This window comes from Eucalyptus grandis, chromosome 8 (genome assembly GCF_016545825.1).
Source record: "Eucalyptus grandis isolate ANBG69807.140 chromosome 8, ASM1654582v1, whole genome shotgun sequence".
Lineage (NCBI taxonomy): Eukaryota > Viridiplantae > Streptophyta > Magnoliopsida > Myrtales > Myrtaceae > Eucalyptus > Eucalyptus grandis.
In genome coordinates this window covers 34,151,458-34,175,398 of record NC_052619.1, presented here as the reverse complement: position 1 = coordinate 34,175,398, position 23,941 = coordinate 34,151,458, and the positions used below count along the sequence as shown (strand labels likewise).

Here is a 23,941-nt window from a genome sequence, read left to right as displayed (position 1 = left end):
TTTTAGCTTGTTGGTGTTTGTTAGTCTAAGAGAAGCTAGTGAAGCACTTGAGATGGAGATTTGAGTGCAATTGATATCATCAACTTACTCTAGCACATATTAAGTTAATCCTGCATATATCAAACTTGAATTTGATAGTTCCGCAAATGTCCATCGAGCTTTTATTATCAACCTCCCCCACTAGTTTGCATATTTAGCCGTAATAAAAAGTGGCAGATTTTCCCAAGCAGAGATCTATTACCGCTCCACTTTTAAGGAAATATTGGCTGTTAAGTATGGAATAAAGAAATTTGAGTCCATCTTATGAGGCATCGTTTTTTCGCATATCTCCCGTCTAGGCTAAAAGAAGCTCCTCCCTTATTCACGTTCACATCAAGAGCAGCACACCTGAGAGCCGATGGCTCAATTAATGATCCTCCAAACCTTAGAGGAGGTATTCCACCAAATTTTCTCCAGCCTGTTACAACGGAACAATTTTTTAAGGGTTGTAGTAATCTCATATTAACTACAAATTTTCAGACAATTTGGAGGCCTGAATTCGCAACCATCTGGAATGTATCCAGAATATTCATTCATTCACGTGTTCCCATTTGATCTAGTTAATTTCCCCAAGGAATTTAAATGGTTTTGCATGTACTTATTTTAAATTATGTTATTTCCGTTGAATTCCCTACAGCCAGAGTTCACAGGATCATCAGTGATTTCATCAATGAAGGCTGCCAAAATCATTATCTCAAGTACTTGACTTCTTGAATGGTTCTATCCTCGTGCTCATTGGAGGGACTTTTTCCTCACCGAACTTCTTCTTAAAGCTTCAAATCCATAAATCCACACAACCATCTTTTTCTACAGAGCATGGAGATTCTACTTTCCGACTGCACCATTCCATATTCATCCATATACGTCTGGACCCCTTCAGCAGTTCAATTGTGCATGCTCCATTGCTAGGGTATACAAATCCTTTGACTATAGTATTGCAGATCTTCCAGTTGAATACAGGAAAATTCGGCGAGTCCTTTGTGAAAAGAATCGTACTATCCCAAAGTCCATAATGGCCTTGTGCTTTCTAGGAAGAAGATCGAAGGAGTTATTTTCAAGCATACGAATCTAATAAAGAAGCTATCCCGCAAGCCCTGGAAGATTGCAGAAGAGATCTGTCAGACCCTATGGAATTTTCTCAGGACCCTTTGGAACCATGGGGTACTATCCTTACGCTCACGAATTTAGACAACTAGCTACAACCAAATCTCGATCAACCAGGACCTTGCTCGAGCTGTCACCAACCATATCCCTATCAGGGACCAAGCACCAATCTAAGAATCTTGATTCTAGCTAAGATGATAGAGACCCTAGTCTTGATCCAGACCACGACTCTATTAATAAGTATCGGCTTTAATGAGGTTATTTGTCCGCTTATTGTACTGTGTGGCCAAAGTAATTGGTAATGTTGTCCTTCATTTCTTAAAAGTTTGTATTGTTATCCTTCCTTCCATAAAAATTTGTATTATTGTCCCTCCATTTGTATCGTGCATATGATCGAGTCATGTTGTGACAGTCTGTAATATCCTCAGCCGTCACTATAAAAGGTTTACTTTACCGGAATTTAAAAATGAGTTGGGAAGTGTTTTGAGTCTATTAAATTCTTCCATGGCCAACTAAACGCCTCTCTTTTTCCTCGGAGCCCGATGGCCTTAGAAAGTAAAGAATCATTTTGTTAGTCCAATAAGATGAGTTGATTTTACTAGTATGTCTCCACTCGCCACTTTGTTAATCACAAAGTTTTTGAGGCCTGAGTGCGCTATAATATATATTAATGGTATCTAGAGACAAAAAGGCAAATTCTTTGAAAGGTTGGAAGAAGGGCCGTGTTGAGGGATAGCAGTCTTGTCTTAGATTTCTATTAGTATCTATCTATCATAGTCACCACAATTGTTTGGCAGCGGGAACTTTGTTGATTTTGCTAGTATGTTCTCTATATGCCACCTTGTGAATCTTATGAATCATAATGTTCTTGTAGCCTTTGAGGCTTATGATATAGATTAATAGTATCTAGAGATGATTAAAAAAAAAAAAAAACAGTCCTTTTAAAAGGCCAAAAGAAGGGCCGTGTTGCAGATGACATGCCTGTGTCAGATTTCCATTTAACCTTTATCATGATTCTATATAATTCATCTTAGACGGTAGAGTTGGTCTTCGCGATGACTCTCCAAGGGGTCTCCGGCGTTACGACAAGGTAGGGATGGTGGATGGAACCTCTCCACCTCGGCCCGCGCCATCATCATCTTAGCTGCAAATTGAGAGCACATGTACAGGTGTCACACATTCATTAATTGATGTCTTGTTATAGTGGTCAATAGTACTCTTAGTTACAAATTGAGAGCACTTGTACTGATGTCACACATTTATTATTTGATGTCTCGCAATAGTGGTCAATAGTAATGAAACGAGAGGACATAGATGATGAAGCAAAACTTCGTTAATAAGAAAGTTTATGGCGATTATATATATAATGGTATGTAGAGATAAAAGGGCAGACCCTTTGAAAGGTTGAAAGAAGGGCCGTGTTGTGGGATAATGTTATTGTCTTAGATTTCTATTAGCATCTATCATAACTGCCACAATTGTTTGGCAGTGGGAAATTAGTCGGTTTTGCTAGTATGCTCTCTACATGCCACTTCGTAAATCTTATTAATCATAATGTTTATGCGGTCTTACGATATAGATTAATAGTATCTGGAGATAAAAAGACAATCCTTTAAAAGGCCAAAAGAAGGGATGTGTCGCTTATGGCATATCTATCTCAAATTTCCATTTACTTTTATCATTACATAATTCATTTTAGATGGTGGAGTCAGTCTTTGCGATGGCTCTCCAAGGGGTCTCCGGCATTACGACAAGGTGGGGGTGGAGGGTGCAATTTTCTCCTCCTCGGCCCGCTCCATCGTCATCTTAGTTGCAAATTGAGAGCACATGTATGGTTGTCACACATTCATTAATTAATGTCTTTCAATAGTGGTCAATAGTAAGGAAACGTAAGGACATAGATGACGAAGCAAAACTTTGTTAATCAGAAAGTCTAAGAGGCCTGAGTGCATTATGATGTATATTAATGACATCTAGAGACAAAAAGGCAGACTCTTTGAAAGGTCCTAAGAAGGGCCGTGGATGGCATTCTCGTCTTAGATTTCTATGAGCATCTATCATAGTCACCACAATTGTTTGGCAGTGGGAAATCAGTTGATTTTGCTAGTATGCTCTCTACATGATACTTTGTGAATCTTACGGATCATAATGTTCTTGCGGCCTATGAGGCTTATGATATAGATTAATAGTATCTTGAGACGAAAAGACAATCATTTTAAAAGGCCAAAAGAAGAGTCAGGTCAGACGCATACCTTTGTCAAATTTCCATTAACCTTTACCATAACTTTTCAAAATTCATCTTAGATGCTGGAGTTGGTCTTCACGATGACTCTCCGAGTGGCCTCCAGCATTACGACAGGATGGGGGTGGAGGGTGCAATTTTCTCCACCCTGGCCGCTCCATCGTCATCTTAGTTGGAAAGTGAGAGCAGATGCATTGGCGTGACACATTCATTCATTGATGTCTTGCAATAGTGGTCAATAGTAATTTTAGTTAAAAATTGAGAGTACATGTACGGGTGCACATCATTAATTGATGTCTTGCAATAGTGATCGATGGTATTGAAACGCGAGGACATAGATGACGAGGGAAATATACTTGAGCTTCTCTGGGTGCATTGATTAATCCCAGTAGCGTAAGAATCCTCTTCTCTATCAAGATGACCATGGCACAGAACTCCACCAGACCTAAATTCCCTATTCCCTGTTTAGTGCGAATTTCACACTTTTATTTGGTCGACAGCCTTGAGTGAATCATCACCCATTCTGTCTCAGAAGAGGCTTTGGACAAGATGGTGTAGCCTAAACATACCAGTTATCGATCCAGCAGTCCAGAACATAAGAGTAATAGTTGCTAAGTGTGGCTTAAGATCACACATTATAAAGTGTCATTTAGACATTTTGTTAACCATTCTTGCATGAGTTCAATTACAGAGCATGTAGAATCATAATGCCTTCCCCCTTTTTTGGGGGAATTAAAGAGTCACCAAGGATGCGATGTACACAAAGAAACAACATGAGCGCAGCAGGAAGCGATCACCTAATGTCGCAGCAAGCACGACATCCAGTTCACCTCAATCAGCCACTAATATTGCCCGGGGATACTGTCCATGAGAGCGAATTGCATGTTCTCTGAGGGTTTCCAATGACGCTTCCTCTGATTGATGAACCAATTATTTATTTGCTTCTGGTCGAGGCCAGTGGATTTGGCCAGCGCAATCTTGTCGGCTTCCTGAGTCAAAGTCCAAGAAAGGAGAGCATTAGGATCAAGGACATACAACTCGACAAAGATTTTAAGTGTAATTCCTAGTATTGAACGTATAAAAATGAAATTGATGTCGCACATTCATATCATAACATAGCTAAAACGAGTAATGAATCAATAGATCTTTTGACTAGGTCATTTGTAAGTCAGACATAAGCATAAGTTTGAATAGCAGGGGTTACCGTTGGGTAAGGCCACTTATTGTGGACACTCCACCACTCAAGCAGTGTTTGCCTTGCCTCCTTTGGTAACTTCCCTTTCTTCTTCTTTTTCGAGAATTCCAGCTTCAACGTGCTAATATGATTCCCAAACTTGCGCAGGAGTCTATCCTTGAGATCTCTGTCCTCACCCCTCGGTTGTGTCTCGGGTGCCTCCACTTCCCCGCCACTGAAGTCCTCATCCGATGACGCATCACCTTCATTTGCTTAACAATTGCACGAACAAATCTCAGGAGCCATGGTCGTTATGATTATCACAAATGAATGAACTTACTATGCATCACAAGAAACCAAAATTTGTTGGTTAGTGTAACTTACCTCATTGGAGATGAACTAAATTTACTCGATAAGGACCAAAAACCCAGACAAACATTGAACCAGACATCACATCAAACAAGATCATCAATCCTTAGTGATGTCAATACAACAGTTGACCCAAATTACTGAATGTGAACATGAAATAAAATATGCCATGACTTGATATGATTGACTTGGCAATCAGTTTTATCATCAGCAATTACAATTTCAAATTGTTGGGTCAAATACTTGTTCCCTCTCCCCTAGTAGTGGGGGTAAATAGTGTACTCAGCTTGGCACAAAGTATATCTTACAAATATGGTATTAAGAGCTCAGAAGTTCGTGTCACATGGCCAAGTTAATATATTAAAACCAGGGCAAAATTGTGAGCCCGTCGGTGTCTGGTTAGCAAGAATAAGCCTACACAAACCAGAGCATCAACAGTGTAATCTGTGTCCTCATGCGATCCCAGTAATAAACCCACAAGTCAAGTTACATTTTCATTAGCAGCTTGAACAAACACAAATCCAACGGCCTCATATACAGCTGCTAGCAGATAGAATAATCTGTAGACCATCTCCAGAAGTAAAAAAGATGGAAGAACTTTAACTTGCTGTGTATGCACCTTCTTATAAATAATGTGAGGAACAATCAATCAAGTTCACACTTTGCCAAATTACGTCGCATGTCATCATTTCCAGAAACTTCCAACAGGAAAGTGAAACAACAACAATTGCAATGTAAAAGCTCTACGGCAAATCTAAATCTCATTCGTGCCATTTCACCCCATGTCACTGGAGTAATCCTTAAACCTTCCCAAGCACCTTTTTGATACATAACTATAGCCAACAATAATTTGTGGAAGATGCTGCATTTCACGCGTGGTCTAGTCAGACAAGTAGTACAAACTGCATAGATGTTGGTAGTTTCTCTTTTGCACAGTACGGGCCATATTGAGCTTTCTCATCTTTAAAAGAAAGGGAAAAAAGAAGAAGTGCCATATTGAGCTTTTGGACCAAAAAGAGCGAAAAAGGTAACCAATACAGAGCAAGTACCAAGCTTTGCGATACTAAAGGATCATGGGCCAGGGCCCCGATCCAGAAAGCCTCCGCTCATAGTGGGGCACTCGTGAACTATACTTCACCTTCGACAGTGTCGGCCACCATAACAAGAAAAGCAAGGGCGAGAGGTGTTCCCGCCAATCGAGGAGCACCCGCATGCTGCGATACGCAATAGAAATCTAATACTTTCATTTCAAAAGATTACCAGAGAATCCAAATCTGAACTCATCGAGATATCAAGTCGAGACCCGCATGCATCAATAATCATATGCACATTTGAATTTGGTCGATCTCACTTAAAAGTAATAATCAACCACAACATAGATGCACATACAATACACACACCCCACTGTCAAAGGACAGAAAAGGGAGATGAAAACGTGGAGACAAAAGCCTCAGTGAAAGGTTGTGTCAAACGTCCAGTCCGGGAGTGAGAGAGAGAGAGCGCGTGGGAGGGAGACAAGGCGGTACGGCCGTCAAATCAATCATATCTCAGCAGGGGGGGTTAAAGATTTAGATATCCCCGCAAGGCACGGCCTTTCACTTCTTTTTATTTTGCTTCTTTTCCATCACTTATGTGGGCCCCCGCTAAAAAGTTTCAAGAAAAGAGGATGGGCCAATTTGGCCCACTATGACCCTGCCCACTACCCTGAGAAACCAACTCAAAAGGGTTGGACTTTGACCCTGACCTAATCGCGTAGCAACTGGCTTATTATGAATGGATTGCAATCTCACCTCACTTATCACCAATCACCATAAGATCACTATACCACCACCACCACCTCTTGCTGCCACTGACCGCGGCATGACGCTAACATCTCTGCTGCCGAAGCTCACTCCTCTCTCTAATGTCAACTCCTCCGCCACTCTCTCAAACTAGCAACTACAAGTTCACTTGGGAAATTATTAAGGCGAAATTGATCAAGTTGAGCTCGGACGGAGGCCATGGAGGTCGATGGCCTCGCGAAACCAGAATTCGCAAACTCCACGACCTCCACCGCAGAGAGAGATAGGGACCAAGGTCATGGAGGTCGATGGCCTCGTGAAACAAGAATTTGCAAACTCCACGACCTCCGCTGCAGAGAGAGAGAGAGAGAGAGAGAGAGAGGTTGATGTTGTAGGCGGCGGCACTGCAAAGGTGAGTGGCTCGGTGGATCTACTGTGCTACTCGACCGAAAAAAGAACATAATCACAAAGGGGAAAAAGGCCAAAGAGAAGAGAAAAGGATAGAGGACAAAGAAAGGAGAAGATGGCAAAAAAAAGAAAACACAACTCAATCATTGAGTGCTCAATTGTTGAGATGTGATTTCACCTAAAGATCTAATGTTTTGTCATCCAAACAATTGCAAAAAAATAAAAATAAAATATCTAATTCCAAAGATCAAATTACTTAGAATGAAAATTCACTCACGAATACGTTATTAGTGAAACCAAACAAAGCCTTAACGCTAAGGCAATTCAGAAGACCGCCTTATTGATTATAATGAAGAACCTCACATTATATAAGTGAATCCCCCATCTATAAAATACCCCGTCAACATCAAGAATACAATACAAGTCAAATCTTAAATGAATAACCCAAAAAAGAAGAAGACGTAGTTGCATCACAACCTAATCAACACATAAGTCCCTTTCATAGCCACTAAACCCGCGCACGAGATTAGAGTAACATCACCATCCTACATTGAGGATAATGAAGACCCTTTGGATGGGGGATAAATGGTAAGCATGTTCGTGTCCTATGGTGCAAAACCCTAGATTCAAGTCCCACTCCTGGTCTCGATGACCTTCATGGAATTTTTGTTCATGCGATAGCGTTGAATCTCTTCTATGACCTTAATCGAATGGTGCCAACTTACACTTTCCATCGCCAAAGCAAGGGGACTCTTGTGGCTGCAATGCCACTATCGAGAGGGTTTTAGGTTACGTTCAGTTGCCTGCAGGAAACTAGATAGTATGTATCCAAGTTGGACGTACCGCTAGACATATTTCGAATATTTTACCAACAAAAAATAAAGACATTTTTTTAATATAATTATTTCACAAGGGTAGGACAGACCCCGATATATGGTCTCTCCTATTCGGGAAAAAGACTTTACCATGAAAAAAGCATATTATAGATCTAGATCGAGAAAGAGAATCGTCCAGAACTTCTCCAGGAATCACAAGGCTCGCTCGCGTGCATGTCCTGTCCTCTCTCTCTCTCCCTCTCTCAATCACAACTTATGAGATGCTTGTATTTCAATCCAACCTTACCCATCAAAAGGAACTATACTAGACCTCGATTTATCTAACGTATATACACAGTTCTATCCCACATTTCGGAGAGAAAATACAACCCCTTCTTCGGGGAAAACCATCTCAGGCAATTACATCGCAATATATTGTTTTCAACCAGAGATGTAAACCAATCAAAATGTGATTTTTTTTCTTTTGGAAAATTCAAACACACGAGCAGTATATACGTGTTTCTTTTCCTACGTGAGGTGAGCGTAAGAACCTGTCGGGCTAGGGGGTGTTGTAGAGGAGGTGGGTCCCGAGGGGGGGGGGGACACCGAATCCGGAGTTAGGATAGAGAGGGACACGTGTGGTAGGGGCAGTGATGGCTGGTGGGGCTGAGGACCGGCCGGTCCCACCCACAGGGGAAGGCCCAAATGGGCAAAAGCTGGCGGTGGCTGTGGGTGGTGGGTGGTGGTGGTGGTGGTGGTGGTGGGGCGTTGGGGGAGTGTGGCAGCGCAAACTGCGGGAGTCCATGTGAAAGTCTCGACCACCCGCTCTCCCCGGGGCTTTTCTTCTTCATTCATTGATGCCTGTGCCCACCCCCACAATTATTCACTCTCCTCTGCTTCTCCTCCCTCCATCTCTCTCTCTCTCTGTCTTCTCCTTTTTTGTTTTGTCCCTTTCCATCTCCACTGTCATCACTTCTTGTGTTATTGTACACCGTCCTACTCACTTGTATCGAGTAAGAAAAAGAACCGCCCGCTAGGACCGACTTCTTGACCGTACTCCTTTACCTCGAATACACCCTTCGACCCATCGTAGTCCTTACCTTTCTAAGTTAGTACCAGGGAAAAAAAAAACGTTTAACTCCATATTTAAACTCCATATGTCGAGACTCGTTCTTACGACTCAGGGTTATCTAATTTCAAAGTCGGGTCGGGTTACGTTGGGCACAAGATGTTGCCCTGACGCCCACGCAGGGATTGACTCGGTGGCAAGAGTATTCCAATACTTCCCACTTAGGAATCGATGACTGTGGGTTTAATTTCTACCTTGGGAACTCGTATAAGGGTAAGGAATCATGGCGGTTGGCTGTTATGCTAGTTCTTCACTGTATAATTGACCATTTACGATCTTGTCATGACCTATGGAAAATTGACATCAAAGTTTGGGAACCTACCTTCTTTGGAATAATTTTTGTACTAAAAAAAAAAAAAAAAGACAACAAAGAATTTGTCTTTTGGTTAAAAAAATTCATTCACTTCAGTTGACACCAAAAGAAAAGGAAAAAAAAAAAGAAAACCTTTACCAAAAGAAAAAGAAAAGGAAAAAAACAGTAGTCCGTTGAATTTAAAGTATTTAGTTCCATTAATAAGACAAACACCAATTTTATAATTAGAATTGCAAAAGAAATTTATCTCAAAGAGGTGTAGGTAACATCTTGGGAAAACGCCAACAACTGTCATCTTAAAATTTTCACTTTTCTCCTCATAAAAATTTCAAAATTCATTTCAAAATTTCTAAACCCACTCTTCAGCTTTACTCCCCTCCCTCTTCCAAAATAAAGCACAAAGGGTCTGAGATATATCTAGTGAATCCCTCCCTATCTCTTATAGAACAATTTCAATTGATATGAATAAAAGATGACCTAAGAATCACTCAGTAGGAGTGGTTCCAAAGAACGAGAATGGACTTGGCTTCCATGTAACACACTAATCCTAGTTGATATTGCTCATTGATCATGACCAGAAGCTTAAAACAACAAAGAGGGACTATTTCAGTCTCTTCTTAGTTGAATAACTAGATAGACATATTTGTCCACCGAAGGGCGGAAAAACGACGAAAGATTCTCAACATAAGATCATCCGCTAATGCCATAACACGAGCAAACCCTGATTAGAAAATGCAAATACTCCTAAGTGACCACACTCTTAGTGAAGAAAGTTGTATGTATGCATTGTGAATCTTAACAATTCTTCCAGTCACTCAAAGGATCGAGTCTTACATTCTCTCCCTGACCTGACCAGAAGGCAACTCTTCAAATGCTGAAGAAAAGCATGTACTAAAGCTTTTCTAATTAAGCCGGGATAAGAATAGGGTGAATGAAGTTGGGATAGATATATTAAAATTACAAGTAGAAGATGAACTAGTAAAAATTTTGGAATGGGTATCTATCAGGAATACAAACGGGATAGAATGCATATTTCCAATCAACCAAACATGAATCCAAGAAAGAGGACATGTATGCCACAAGCATTCCTCTATGAACAAGGACTCAGCAAAATGGAGCACTTCTTGCCAATATTTCAAAGCAGAAACACCCTAAGGCTGAGTTTTAAACAGTCCAAAGGGTGCTAGCTCCTATAGTATTTCTCAACCTTTGTATTGCTTTTTGGTGCCTCTAGTTTTGTTCTCATATGTAGCTAGAAAAGAGAAGTTCTCAACAATAACACAATCTTCAGAGAGCTTGTATCATGCCCTTCTGTTGAGCTATCAATATATAAAAGCATTCTAATACAACCTGTCCAATACCACTCTGAGCACATCCATAACGAATTTTGCCAAGCATATCACTCCAACACTGTAAAGCAACACTACAGAGCAGAAACCGTGGAACTTACTGGTCATATATGACTATGAACACAGACAACAATCAGAAATTGACATAATTGCATGTGTAACAAACATGCAACTTTTGATCCATTATGTAATTAAAAACTTACTGAATATTAATGCCGAGACCTACATGCTTCATTCGACAGATTCATTTGATTATCACTAAAGTAACAAGCAAGAATTTTCCCTTCATATTAAGATGTTTGCACAAGCACAGCAACTCACTCAAAGGATAAAAACTTATTAAACTTGGATACTTCCAGATAAGCAACAAGAATGCTATTTTTTTGGCTCGAGAAAATGAGAGAAGTCAATAGAGAACGAGCACTCTCCAAAGAAAAAAAGTCATCCATGGACAGATGAGCAAAAGGTTTTAGAAGAAAAGCTTTTAGAAGAGCCCAGTCAGGCAGCAAGTCATCATCAGGATTTACCATAAGAACATTTCTCTGCTTACATGTTAAAATTTCTGTCTCCTGATACTTCATAACTAGGTTTAACTAATGTAAAGGTCTACTAGTATCTTTACCATTAAGGCCTTATCTACATGTATTTTCATTTCCTTCTAACCTTTAAGCATCAGAATTACTAAAACCTTACAGTGGATTTTGCAAATTAATACTGTTAGATACAAAAAAGGCATCAGAAAGCAGACTTAACCATTCACTATGTTTAACCTGCACATTACCAAACGAGCTTTGATATACAAGTCTGTGCAAGCATTTTGAAAATCTAACACTGCTCTTTGGCAAACACATATACAAAAATCAAAGGCGGAAAGAATAAACTACATTTGAATAGCCCTCTTGCACTCTCCTCTCAACCTACGAACTGAATTCTCAGTTTCAAACTGTAACATTAAATATGACTGAGCGAGCCCACACTGCTGTCCACCTCAGAAAATCTAGTTAAGATCACCAATTGGAATCTGATTGAGACGCAAAAGAAAGCAAAAGAAAGCAAAAGAAATGCAAGAGACCAATGGCAAACATCACTGGAAAGGCAATTGTACTTGCAAGCAATAAACAACAATAGTCGCCAACTATGATCGACCACATCACCATGATATACAAACTTTTACGATTTCTTTTTTGTTTGGATATCATATATACGCATCTTTGCAGTCTTCCACAAAAATAAAATAATAATTGCTCCCACCGTGTCTAATCTAAGGCTGCTCTAACCATATATCAATTGCACAGCCCCCACAATGTGCATGATAGAACTAACAGCAGCTTTTTCTCTGGTAGAAATGCTCAAAAGAGAGCACATTTCTGAGTTTCCATCTATATGTTATACTTACAAAGTACAAAGGAACAACTTAAAATATGCAACGAGTATCATCAAAGAAAAAAGAACCGTCACTGTGTCAGTCTACTTCTTTCATTAAAGATTACTTTAATGGAACAGACAGCAACAGACAGCCATGAAAACGATCTGTTAAGAAATCCATAGAACCAGAAAAGAAATTGGATGTATCAGAGAGAAGCAAAAAGAGAATGTTCACATTGCCGAGCCAAAATCAAGACTCTTTTGGGAAAGTTATGGCCGTGATCTATTTTCACGTGCCCTTAAAGATTCTGATCCAAATCTCTCTGTTGTGAATGATGAAAGATGTGATGTGAAGAATGTCTTATAATTTTGAATATAAAATATCAAAATTTTGGAAAAGAGTATGAAGGGAGTGTTCAATGTATATCTTTGAAAAAAAAAATACAAAAACAAAAGCCACATTGTTGTAGATGACAGTGAGCTGTTAGACAATTTTTAATATAAGTGCAATTTGATTTTTCATTTATTTATTAAACCCTCCACCGCCTACATGGTTCATGTTTGCATTGGAACTTGAAGCTCTTTTAAAGCCAAGCAGACCGGCATCATTACAGGCCATTCATATCATCTCCTAACAACAGGCAGGCCCATTTCATTTATACAATGGGGCATCTCTGAGCTCTAGAGCTTTCGCATTTCATTCATGATACAATTAAGAGGTAACGCAACTATGCCATTCTATCTTAGATTTCAATTAAAAAATGGTATCATATGCACCTAAAGTTTCCTTCTTCAGGCATTTCTTTCTTAGTTAAGGTAGTGCTCACGATGTATGGCGATATAAGATTGATGCTGATACAAAACATATGTTCAACAGAAATCCAGTTAGTATATCACGCTTATATTAACCTCATTGGCATTTGATAGCAGAAAGTGCACTTGTAGCAATCTATAAATTACTTGGGTTCTAATAAAGGTATTTTAGATTTGATGTATAAAATTATCCCCCAACTCAATGCACTAAACATTTGAGGTCGGCATTAACCCTAGACTAGTTAATTAGTCGTCTATTGATAAAATGGGGACTATAATATGTCATCATCTAACCAGAAGATAGCGTAACATGGTTCCTTACTATATTCCCAAACGGTCTTTGACAATCATATGCTGTGGGTTGCACAGCCGATTGTTGCAGGTATTCTTGAATCATCAGTAAAACCATGTGCTTCCATAAATAGGGAAGCATCAATTTTACTTCCCAACATCAAAAAATAAAAACAAAAAAGCAACCAGACAGTAGCCCATACTACAGCATTTCTCAGGAACAATTTTTAAAAAGAGCTTATCTAACAAAAATTGCAAGCCACTCCATTAAAACCACACTAACGAATGTAGAAAGTGGAAACTCAAAAGACAATACAAACCCATAGGAAGTTAAACACAAGCAGTTTATCGGAAAGGAACAATCTCAGACCACTGTGATGAAATGAAACTACACAACCACTCATGCATCTCACATCTCTCTGAAACGTCTCAATCAGAATCTCTAAAAGTCCCCCGCCCGGATATAAAAGAAATAAAGATTTTTGACTTTCTCCTTAATTTTTCTTTTAAGTTTCTGACAAAGGAAGAAAAAACGCAGACGCGAAGTGTACTGAAACAGCTAAAGAGAACTCAGATACTGTTTTACTGGGACGACCACTGCGATGCCTCTTCACCTCATCGCCATGAGACGATCACACAAGTCATTGCTTAAACAATGAAAAGCTAACAAAAAGACAGACAACAACAATGACAACCATGTGCCCACACGAAGATATTGCCCAGGAGAAAAGAAGCAGCGTCTCAAAATCCACAAGGCAACAAGAAACTGAGTGTGGAACAGTCGCCAATCTACGACCACCACAACTTTCGACATTTCCAAGGCTAGGGTTTCGTTGTTCATGCTTCAGCCACTTCCATTAGCAAGCATGTGTTTGAATATTACGTACAGTTCTTCATCGGTCTAAGCTTTTAGAGATTAGATGGTTTCACCACGCTCAATTTCAAGTAAGGGTGATTGTGCAGGAACAGCAAAAGGATAAGGACGAGGACTGGGGTGGAAAAGAAAGGAGAGGGGGTTAAAAGTTAACGTGCTCGCCATTGAACATTAACGACTTGCGAGCTTAGTATACTATTAGGAAAGACCAACAAAAGAGAACGGTTCGCACATAACGAGGAAATAAAGCGGATCATGTCCTAATTATTGACAGCAAGAAACACCAAAGCGAGAGAGAGAGAGAGAGAGGATTCGTAAAGCGGTCAACTGAGAGAGAGAGAGAGAGAGAGAGAGAGAGTGACCAGAAGCACCGGTGCGAGTGGAAGTGGAGAGACTAGTGAGCTGCATCTCGATTGCGTTGAGGAAGGTGGTGGCTTCGTCGAAAGGCCTCGCAAGGTCGGCTTTGTACTTCACCAATATATCTGTGTACGTCTCCTGCACCAATTCACCTCCATTTTCGCACTACTTTGCCTTCGTGTATATCAAAAATCAAATGAGAGGGAGAGAGATAGATTGTGTACCATAAACTCGTCGAGCTCAGGATCGGCACCAAGGCATGTAGAAACGGCGGCGTCTCGCTTGCACACGCCGTTCTCTGGCCGGATTTCGTCCAACAGCCCCACCACTTCCGGTGGTGCTCCCACCTGAACAAACCCAGAAACGAAGTCTCAGAAAATGGGAGTATTACTCAGAATCTTGAAGTTGAACCTCACAAACAACTTGAATGAGTTAAAAAATCACTCCTTTCCCACCAAATTACGAGGAACAAACCCATGAACACGGACTGGTCGGCTCGAAATAGCACTAGCTGAAGACTAGTCAACCCGAATTGAAGGATGAACTCTCTCTCTCTCTCTCTCTCTCTCTCTCTCTCACACACACACACACACACACACACACAGACCAAGTGACCAAAATCTAATCCTCGGAATAGAAGGGATGATGATAATTCTATGTTGATATTGGTTTCATATTTGGGTTGCACTTATGAAAGACAACAAAATTGTTCAACGTTATCATCATCACCATCATCGTCATCACCTTCTGGCAATCGATGTAGGCGTGGAGCAAACGAGGGTACGAAGGGTGGGACTTAATCTTGGACTTGATCGCTGTCTCCGCCGCATCCTCTTGGTCGGGTGTGACCGAGGCGGTCTCGGACATGCCCGACGCCGACGACACGAACTCCTCCGACCCGAACCCGTACATGGGGATTCGATTATCCCTAAACCCGGCCGAGCACAGCCAGGCCTGGTACTCTGACGGCAGCACCAGGTTTTCCGGCGACATCAGCGCCCTCTCGGAGTACTCCTCTCCTCCTCCTCCTCCTCCTCCGCCGCCGCCGCCGCAGAGCCCGTACATTTCATCCATGAGAATGAGAGGGATCAAACTATGCACCTAGCTTTCTTGATCAAGAAAAGAGAGAATCAGAGCGAGGGTATTTGGGTTGAATACTGATAGCCCACCAAAAATAGAAAGAAGATGATCACTCGGTTCATAATTCTTACAAGTGAGGGAGGATTTGGGTCTTCAGTTGAATTAGAGCATCGAACAGACTCAGAGAGAGAGAGAGAGAGAGAGAGAGAGGAGTGTGATGCTAGCTCACATACATACTTGCATACAAACACTATCTCAACACGAGAGGGAGGGAGAGAGACGATAGACAGCGATGGCCATGGAGATAGTGAGAAGAATAGAAAAGAAACTGAAGACGATGGAACTGAAAGTTTTTTTTTTCCCTTTTGATGGGGACTGAGATGGGAGTTCAGTTTCTTTTCTTTATCAATGGTTTTGCAACTATATTTTTATAGTCTTTAGCAAAAACAAAAAACTATATTCTAATTAATCATGTATTTTATTCATCTATTCACTAACTTTATTTGCTTTTTTAAGTGGTTTAAATTGTGTACAGGCTTACAGCACTGGCAAGACTTAAAAAAGGAAAGTCCCGCAATCTTTACGCTAAGATAAGCACCTCACGAGCTTGTAATGGCAAAATTTGGGCCCTCTCTTCTTACACATTGATTATCTCATCTTTCCACGAATAAAAAATAAAGTAATATCTTCTTCCATGTCGTATCCAATCAAAAGAAATCTTCTCCGATCATACTTTCAATTGATGAATTACAAGTTATAGCTTTTGACATACAAATTTAATAATGAGTTTTCATTCATATCTATGATTCATGCTGAAAGGAATTTCCTGAAAATGGAGGAAGACTTGGCCCCAAAAAAATAATAATGAGGGCTATATTTTACTATGTTTATTATTGGAGAAAACTTCCTCCCATCATGTGTTTGATTACTTAGTATCAGATACATCAATCACATGCAAACTTAACTTGAATTATTTTTAAGTCATGATTATGTTTGTAACCTTTTAATTAGAGATATGATTAGATGAAATTTCTTCCTATTAGAGACGGAAGAAAACATGACTAAAAAAACTATAGTTAATCACCTCAGTTCATTGCTGAAACAAAATTGTACCTTACACATGATTTTATTATTAGTAGTTTGAATTGACTTTTACTTCTTCTTTTTTACTTAGAGTAAATATTGTGGGATGCGCTTAAAACACTCTTTAAATCCAAAATTCTTGAAACTTTCATAACACTTGTATATTAAACGTCTAAATTCACATATAAGTTTTTCATAATAATTTAAAATTGAAACAATATTTTAGATTTTGATGGGATTTTTTTCTTTTACTTGATAATTTGGACTCCTACAGATTAACTGACATGGTAAAACAATTGGAACTTCACTCATAAAAATGAGCAACTTTTCGATGACGTCATCTCTTTGCATAATATGTCATAGGAAAATAGTTTCTTATGATAACCTAGTCCTCATGTGAATGGTCCCTAAACGCACGTTAGGGATGTTGATGCAAACGAAATTGCTTTTTGATGGGAAAATAATATGCGTGTTGAAATAAGATTGGTCTCCAAATTGCCACCACTTTGTTAATTATTTAAGTACTTCTATTAATGACCGAGCCCATTTGAAGCTAATTGGGTTATCACAAATGGTATTAGAATAGGTAAGTATGGATAGTCAATGGAGAAAAGGCCAATACCCAAATCGATGAGGATGGAAGCGAAAGAGTTCAGACAACGGGTAGCTCTTAAAAGACTCTAGGTTACAGGAAGGATTAGAAATGGACCGAATCACTCATGAAATTGAGGGATTATTGTTGACGATAAGTGTTGATAGTGTTGAAGACATTAGCCCTTCAAATGGGGGCTTATGACATTCCAAGTCTCACAAAGAATGAGACAGACCTTCATAGGCAAATCTTGCCCTCAAATGGTCACGTTCTCCTCTTTTGGGTTTGCCAAGTGGAATGGGTCAGTTTTTTGTAGATGGTATCGGGTTTGTTTGTTTGTTTTTTTTTTTTTTTTTTTGACCAACTGATCTTATAAACAGTCCAAAGATGGTGGAAGATTGTTGAGGGAAAAGGCCAAAGACAATATAGACTCCCAACAATTGCCAAATGAATAAGAATGACCCAAATCACACATCCAATTGAGAAAGTTCATCACCAATTACAATTCAAGAGTGATTGTGCTTTTCATAAGAGAGTTTTTGGTGCCCTAAATCCCAGTGATGGGAAATGCATTGATTTATAAGTAAAATCCGCATTTAAATAATCACTTAAGTATTTTTACTAGCTTGACCTTGGGTTGGATCACTACAATGAATAGTTCTGTACAAATAATTACCACCAAGAGCAAGCGATTATTTGACTACTTCTTATAAGAGTTTGGTCTATGTGAAAATACTTAGGTCACTATAAGAAATCTGTAAAAATGAAACTAATTTCTCTTAATATATATATAAACTGCCACTCAATGTAACTTTCTTATGAATTCCTTGTCCAAGATGCCATGTTATTGAACTGGCAGATGAATATAAAATAAAATCGTTCATCCAAGGTGCATCAAGACCGCCGTACCAATTTCAAATTCAAATTTTTTTAATAGTGAATAATTATAGCTATGATAACGAAAGTAATATTAAAAATATCGCTAATGTTACTATTATTTCTGGGTATGAAAGCTCTCATTCCTTCCACTATTAAAATTTTGATTTCCTTTGGATTATCCGTAGATTCTCTATTTTTGTTGTCTGGAGCTTACATCACTGAAGTAGTTAATTATAAAGGACAGAAACATAGTAATTGAATGCACATGCAATCGATTTTCATTTATGAAAACTCAACATAGGATGCCTATAGAAAATCGGGGAATCTTGAAAAGCCTCATCAAATAATCTGAAAAAATCACTAATAAATCCATAATGGAGCCTCCTCCAATTTCATATCAAAGGTTAACTTTTATATATGTATACATATTACATATGTACACACAAATTTAAGAATGTCGAAAATATTTTTCTAAACTTAGAATGGATCATTATGGCAATCTATTTTATACTTTATTTGATTTTGCTATTTTTCTGATCTAGGCTATATGCTAATTTTACACCCGTACGTCCTATATTAAAAGGCTTCTGGGCCATCAGTTCATCAATGATGTTAACCCAAGGAGTCACTTTACCTCCAGTTTATCCCCTATTGGTAATGGCAACGATGTTCCATGAATTGTCGCCACATGTTATGCCGCACGTGTGTGAGAATAGGGTAGAGAAGAACCTGACATTGAATGCTTAGGATTCAAAAGAGCATTTGCCGTATCTGATCATCTCCCGAGTATTGAGTTCTATAGTAGATTTGATTTGTTAGGCCCAGACATAATCCAGTTCAGGATCTTTGATCGTGATGGCTTAGACTGATAGAATACTTTTATATTAAACTACACATTTATCTAACAATTTAATTTTTTAGAATAGTTAGTAGATATTTTACCAAAGTTTCACATGGTATTAAAATAGAATATCCTAAGTTGAAATATTTTTTAGACCTTATATGTCTCTTTAATTTTCCTCTCTTGTTAATTATGAATAGACTAAGCGTGAAGGGGAATAATAGAATAATTAAATACTAAATTACGTATTCATATGATAGTTTAAACTGTTAAAATAGTTGGTGGGGACATTCATTGCTTACTAGTTAATGTATCATGTAATGTAAGAATAATGATGATACCTATTTCAAATGAATAAACAAAGTCCAAATATACCCCAACCCGATGGAAGCCCAAATGAAGTTCTTAAACGGCAGTCCCAAATTGACTCGTTCCAACAATTGGGACCGTGAAACTCACCCACTTGCATTTCTTTACTACATATCTTTAAATTAACATGTTGATTAGTACCAAATGCATGTTAAATAATTATAAAGCGTACTGAACCCAGTAGTTAATAAAGTTACCTTTATCTTCTTGTGTTTTTTAAAAGGATAAGGGCAGATTTAGCAAAGATTTATTGGGAACCCAACCTAATGTTATGTTTCTCATCAATTGAATCCCAAATCCGTCCCAACTCTTGTAAAGTTAGTATGTATGAGATCCAAAATACTGTCAGTTTTGGGATGGGTCAAAACTCGATAAATGCGATGGGTTGCCATTCCTAGTATTTCATGAATTGACCATAAAATAAACCAACAACCTCTTTATGGGTCTTCATTCCATCTATTAGAAAAATCCAATAAAAAAGCTTAAATCTCCAGGTAGAAGAGCCACGAACGTAAATACTTAGGCACCCACTCTGCCATGCAAATCTGATTGAGAACAGCATTTGAAATTGACAAACAAAGAGCCACGAACGTGAGGCCCATTAAGCTTACTTCAGTTTCATGAAAAGAAACAATTTGAAATTTTTTTTCCTAAAAATAGTCACTTGTTTTACTTACGAAAATAACAAACAAAAAATATTTCTATCATTTACTGAAATGTTGAGATCTAAACTATTGTTGATTGTGAAAACATTTTCTATGAACAAATTATTTTAAGCAACGCAAATATTTTTAAAATTATTTATTTTTCACAGAACAAATAGAGGCTTAATAGATAAGCGACTTGAGATGACTTTAACTTCACTGTGTGCATAAGGAATCATCTTATTGGTGGGTAATCTATCAACATAATAATTTAGAAAGAGTAAGGTTTAGGAAAAATGTGTTAGGAAAAAAATTAGATTCGTCTTTCCGCGGATTTCGACTGAGATTCGTTAGAAAGAAGAACAGTTGGAGAAGCTTGAAGATTAGCAGTAAATAAATAGTTTAAATAAACAAAAAGGGCCTAGGGAAGACAGATTTGGAAGATGCCGATGCCTTTTCACGGTGGCCGACATGATTCTAAGTGTCTCACCTTCTAAACCACTTGATCAAAATCGATTGAGTGAATATCATGTGCAAATTGTTTGTCCCATAGTGAAGAATTAATTTTTAAATGCAAGAGGCGTAAGTGACGAGAAGAAACTCCTCTCTAAGCCTCTTGATTTTCTTGTGTTTTCCATTCTTCTTACTCAGATAGATGTCGGAAATGATGATTGAAGTGCGAAATACGAGATTGCAACGCATTATTGCATTATTTTGTTCTTTATAAACATAAAGTGATTAAGTAATTGATTAGCTCATGAGAGATATGCACCAATTAGTTTGCACAGCATAAGTTTGGCTCTTCTCTCATCAAGTGAAAACAATCTCATATATGAGTATTTCACTTTGTTTAAACGTATATCTTACTGGGTTTTTGGGTCCTAGACATTAGAAAAATCATTCAAAGAATACTTTTAAAATTATAATTTCCAACTTAATTTTCTTTGACATAAAGATTTGAAGTTCAAGGTCATCAAATATTACCATTGAGACTGTGTTCTTCAAGTGTAGATTTGTGGCTACATAATGTGGGCAACCGCTTTACAATGGTATTGGTTACAATATGCAATGGCTATTGCTTGTGCCGACCTAGGCAAAAATTGAGCCTGCATCTAGCACATCTGGGTCGAACAACCCAAATGGATTGACTTAGATTTTGTCATTGGACTCGCTACTTAAAAAAAGAGAAAAAGAAATTTAAGTGATTAAATGGTTACTGACCATATTAAGTAATCTTAAAAAAAAAATACATAAAAACTTAATTATATGAACTCGCCCTCTCATTTTCACTTTCATCCATTTCTCTTTACTTATCATTTTTTATCATAATTTCTCAAACAATTCCAATTTCAATATACGATTTTCGAACCCAAATCAAAACCCAAATTACTTCTGAGATGGCTCATCAAATTTCGAAGAATTTACTGGGGCCTCGACCACGACCTCTAAAAGCAGAAAACCCCAAAAAATGATGCGCCGTGTTCGCATCAGAGGCCTATGTCGGAAGATATTCAACCTAGCCGAACTAGGCCCTATTACCAAAGAACCTTGTCCAGAATTCCCGAAGTTGCCTTCGGGCACTTGGGGCTCGAGCCGAGCCTAGGCAGTCCCATGATTAGATCTCCGTTTCGCCCCCTCAGCGTTCTTAGAACACTCTTTCACGGTCATGAACCGGACTTACATCCGTGGCAAAAATATAAGCGGATCCAAATCATTCATGACCCGGATTCTACCGAAGTTACCCACGGTTATATTCCCGTGTAATTCCATTTTCTCTTGAATTTTTGCAATTTCTGTTGATTGATTGATAGATCCATCATAGCAGAGATACTAGAATGGTAAAAAAATACACCGACGAAATTGGTATTGTAGCCAATTTCGTTTTCACCAAAAGTAGGGATTCTAGGCTGAATATTGTCCTTTTAATCGTCCAATAACATTAAAATCGTAAACATTTTCTTCTTTTTTGGGTAAGAAATCATAAAGATTTTCCCAGAAGTAGATTATTATGTTGGGTTCTTCCAAATCATTACTTTCTTGTTGTGTTTGCATAACAAGAATATTAAATGTCACTAACGATCACTTTCAAATATTTTTAAACTTCTTATGCTTCACATACCCGACACATGCTTCAAAATGAGAATAGCATTACTACTTCTTATTCAAAGATGCATAGTACTAAGTTGAATACAACCTTATCATTTCTATCTCGTACCTAGCATGTGTGGTACTCGTAGTTGAAGAAATGAATAATGGAAAAAAGAAAGTTTACTTCAAGTTTTTATAAATTGAAATATTCTCATACTCAACATCAGGAATAAAAAACAAGAGTTTTTTTTTTTTTTTTTAAAGGCAATGAAAAAGAATAAAAATAACGATGATATAGTTTCATATACTCTAAGATGCTAATTATTACATTTATCAGCTCACAAATTACACAGAACATACTCATGTGTGACATAATGATAATACTTGTGATTAATGGATATTTCATCACTACCTATTTTTCTTATTAAAATTTTAAATTAATTAAGCTGAATAAGCATGCACTTAAGGATAAGAAAAGCAAAATAACTAATAGAAAATACTATCACCAAAGTGTATAGTATCATTCTCATGTATCTGCCAAAAATGATCCCTCATATTTAGAGACTATTGGGCCACAATCCATCTTCAAGTTACAAATCGGTTGAATTGATTTCATAATTTTACACCCAATGCACATATTAAAAGAATATAAAGTAAGGAAATACCTACATAATTCATCAAGTACTACTCTATGTATTCATACATCATGCAATTCACTTAACAAAAAATACAAAGAAAAGAAAAAAATTGTGAGGACATAATGATAAAAGTAGTAATGGACTATAATGATATAAGAATTTATTAAGAAGGAAATTATTAAAATATTTACCGGGTAGAGCCACGAAGCCAAGCCCACACACAGTTCTTTCCTTTCTCTCTCTTGGGGGGCAACCTCGAAGTCTCCTCCCATTTATTGTGAAAGATATAAGATAGACGGATGATAATAAATGAGGGATTTTCTAGAGAAAAAAAAACCTTATGTGACCATTTCATCTTCCGACCACGAGACACGCATGAAAGTGTAGGACAAACCAGGTAGTCGAGTCTCTTTCTTTTTTGTTTTTTAAATATTTGGAAATCAAGTGGTTGGGTTTATTTAATTTGATAATACTTGTCACCTTTACTAAAAAAACGCATTCCTTTAGCACCTCCCGCTTCTACCAAACGAAAAAGTTAAAGATTCGCTTTGGAACTTGCTATCTCGAATTCGTTCTGATACTTGTTCTTAGATTAATACGACGTCATTTCGAGTGAGATGGCAAGACTAAGAAATCAGAGGACTTATGAATGGAGAGGGAGAGAGAGCATGTGTACCTGTCTGCAGATTGAGGTGTTGTTTCTGAGAATGCATTTGGCTCTTCTCTTTGTTGGTTCAACACAGACGATGACAGATGAAGTCTGAATGGGCTCTGTTGAAGGCCAAGATAATATATGGAGAGACTATGGAGTTGATTTGAAATGGATTGTTGAGACCGATGAGTTTTGGATGCCCGGGGCACGAGAGAGCCTGGCAGCGGCTGGTCCTTTATATATAGATCTCCACTACTGCATCAGTCCAAAAAGGAAGAGAATCACCAGAAAAAATTTGGAACCAGACCTTAAATGACACCTGTCCTCTGGTGTGTACACGTAGCAATTTTTATAAAGAGGCCACCTATCCCAGTAGTAACCTCACTTAAAAGTATGTAGAACGCGCTCAGCCTTAGAGGTCCAATGGTAAGCGCAATAGTTAAGCCAAAATGTGTTTTTTGCAATTTTATATTTATAATTGAGCAACGCTCTCCTCATGGTTGATATAAAATTTGAATCAGTCTCTCCCCGTTCCCATCTTAGAAGCTTGTTAGACCTTTTTTGTGCTCTCTAGCCTCGAAGATGATTCCTTTCAACCCTCGTCAAATTGCGTCAATATAAGCCCACCAACTTTTGTGATGCTCGTTCCTGA

The 23,941-nt window shown here is 38.3% G+C and overlaps 1 protein-coding gene across 4 annotated transcripts; it reads right to left on the bottom strand.

Annotated features, from left to right (window-relative positions):
• Positions 1-3,976: 3,976 nt before the first annotated feature.
• On the bottom strand, positions 3,977-23,484 carry LOC104414169 (homeobox protein knotted-1-like 6). 4 transcript variants are annotated; one of them, XM_039300700.1, is made up of 6 exons: positions 23,314-23,484; positions 15,168-15,528; positions 14,648-14,770; positions 14,429-14,561; positions 4,590-4,831; positions 3,977-4,374 (listed from the first exon to the last, which is right to left on the bottom strand). In XM_039300700.1, the coding sequence occupies exons 2-6, from the start codon at positions 15,495-15,497 to the stop codon at positions 4,228-4,230; spliced, it is 975 nt and encodes a 324-aa protein (XP_039156634.1). In that variant the 5' UTR covers positions 15,498-15,528; positions 23,314-23,484; the 3' UTR covers positions 3,977-4,227. The 4 variants fall into 4 exon arrangements, with proteins under 4 accessions (XP_039156634.1, XP_039156635.1, XP_010023501.2 ...); XM_039300701.1 differs by lacking the exon at positions 23,314-23,484 and adding an exon at positions 15,635-15,891 and having other exon boundaries at positions 4,590-4,822; XM_010025199.2 differs by lacking the exon at positions 23,314-23,484 and adding an exon at positions 15,635-15,889 and having other exon boundaries at positions 15,168-15,532.
• Between the last annotated feature and the right edge of the window lie 457 nt (positions 23,485-23,941).

Coding starts and splice junctions, on each gene's coding strand:
- LOC104414169 (XM_039300700.1), bottom strand. CDS start 15,497: ATGGATGAAATGTACGGGCTCTGCGGCGGCGGCGGCGGAGGAGGAGGA. Junction 14,771..15,167: donor CCTACATCGATTGCCAGAAG/GTGATGACGATG, acceptor GGGTTTGTTCAG/GTGGGAGCACCACCGGAAGT. Junction 14,562..14,647: donor CTGAGCTCGACGAGTTTATG/GTACACAATCTA, acceptor GAATTGGTGCAG/GAGACGTACACAGATATATT.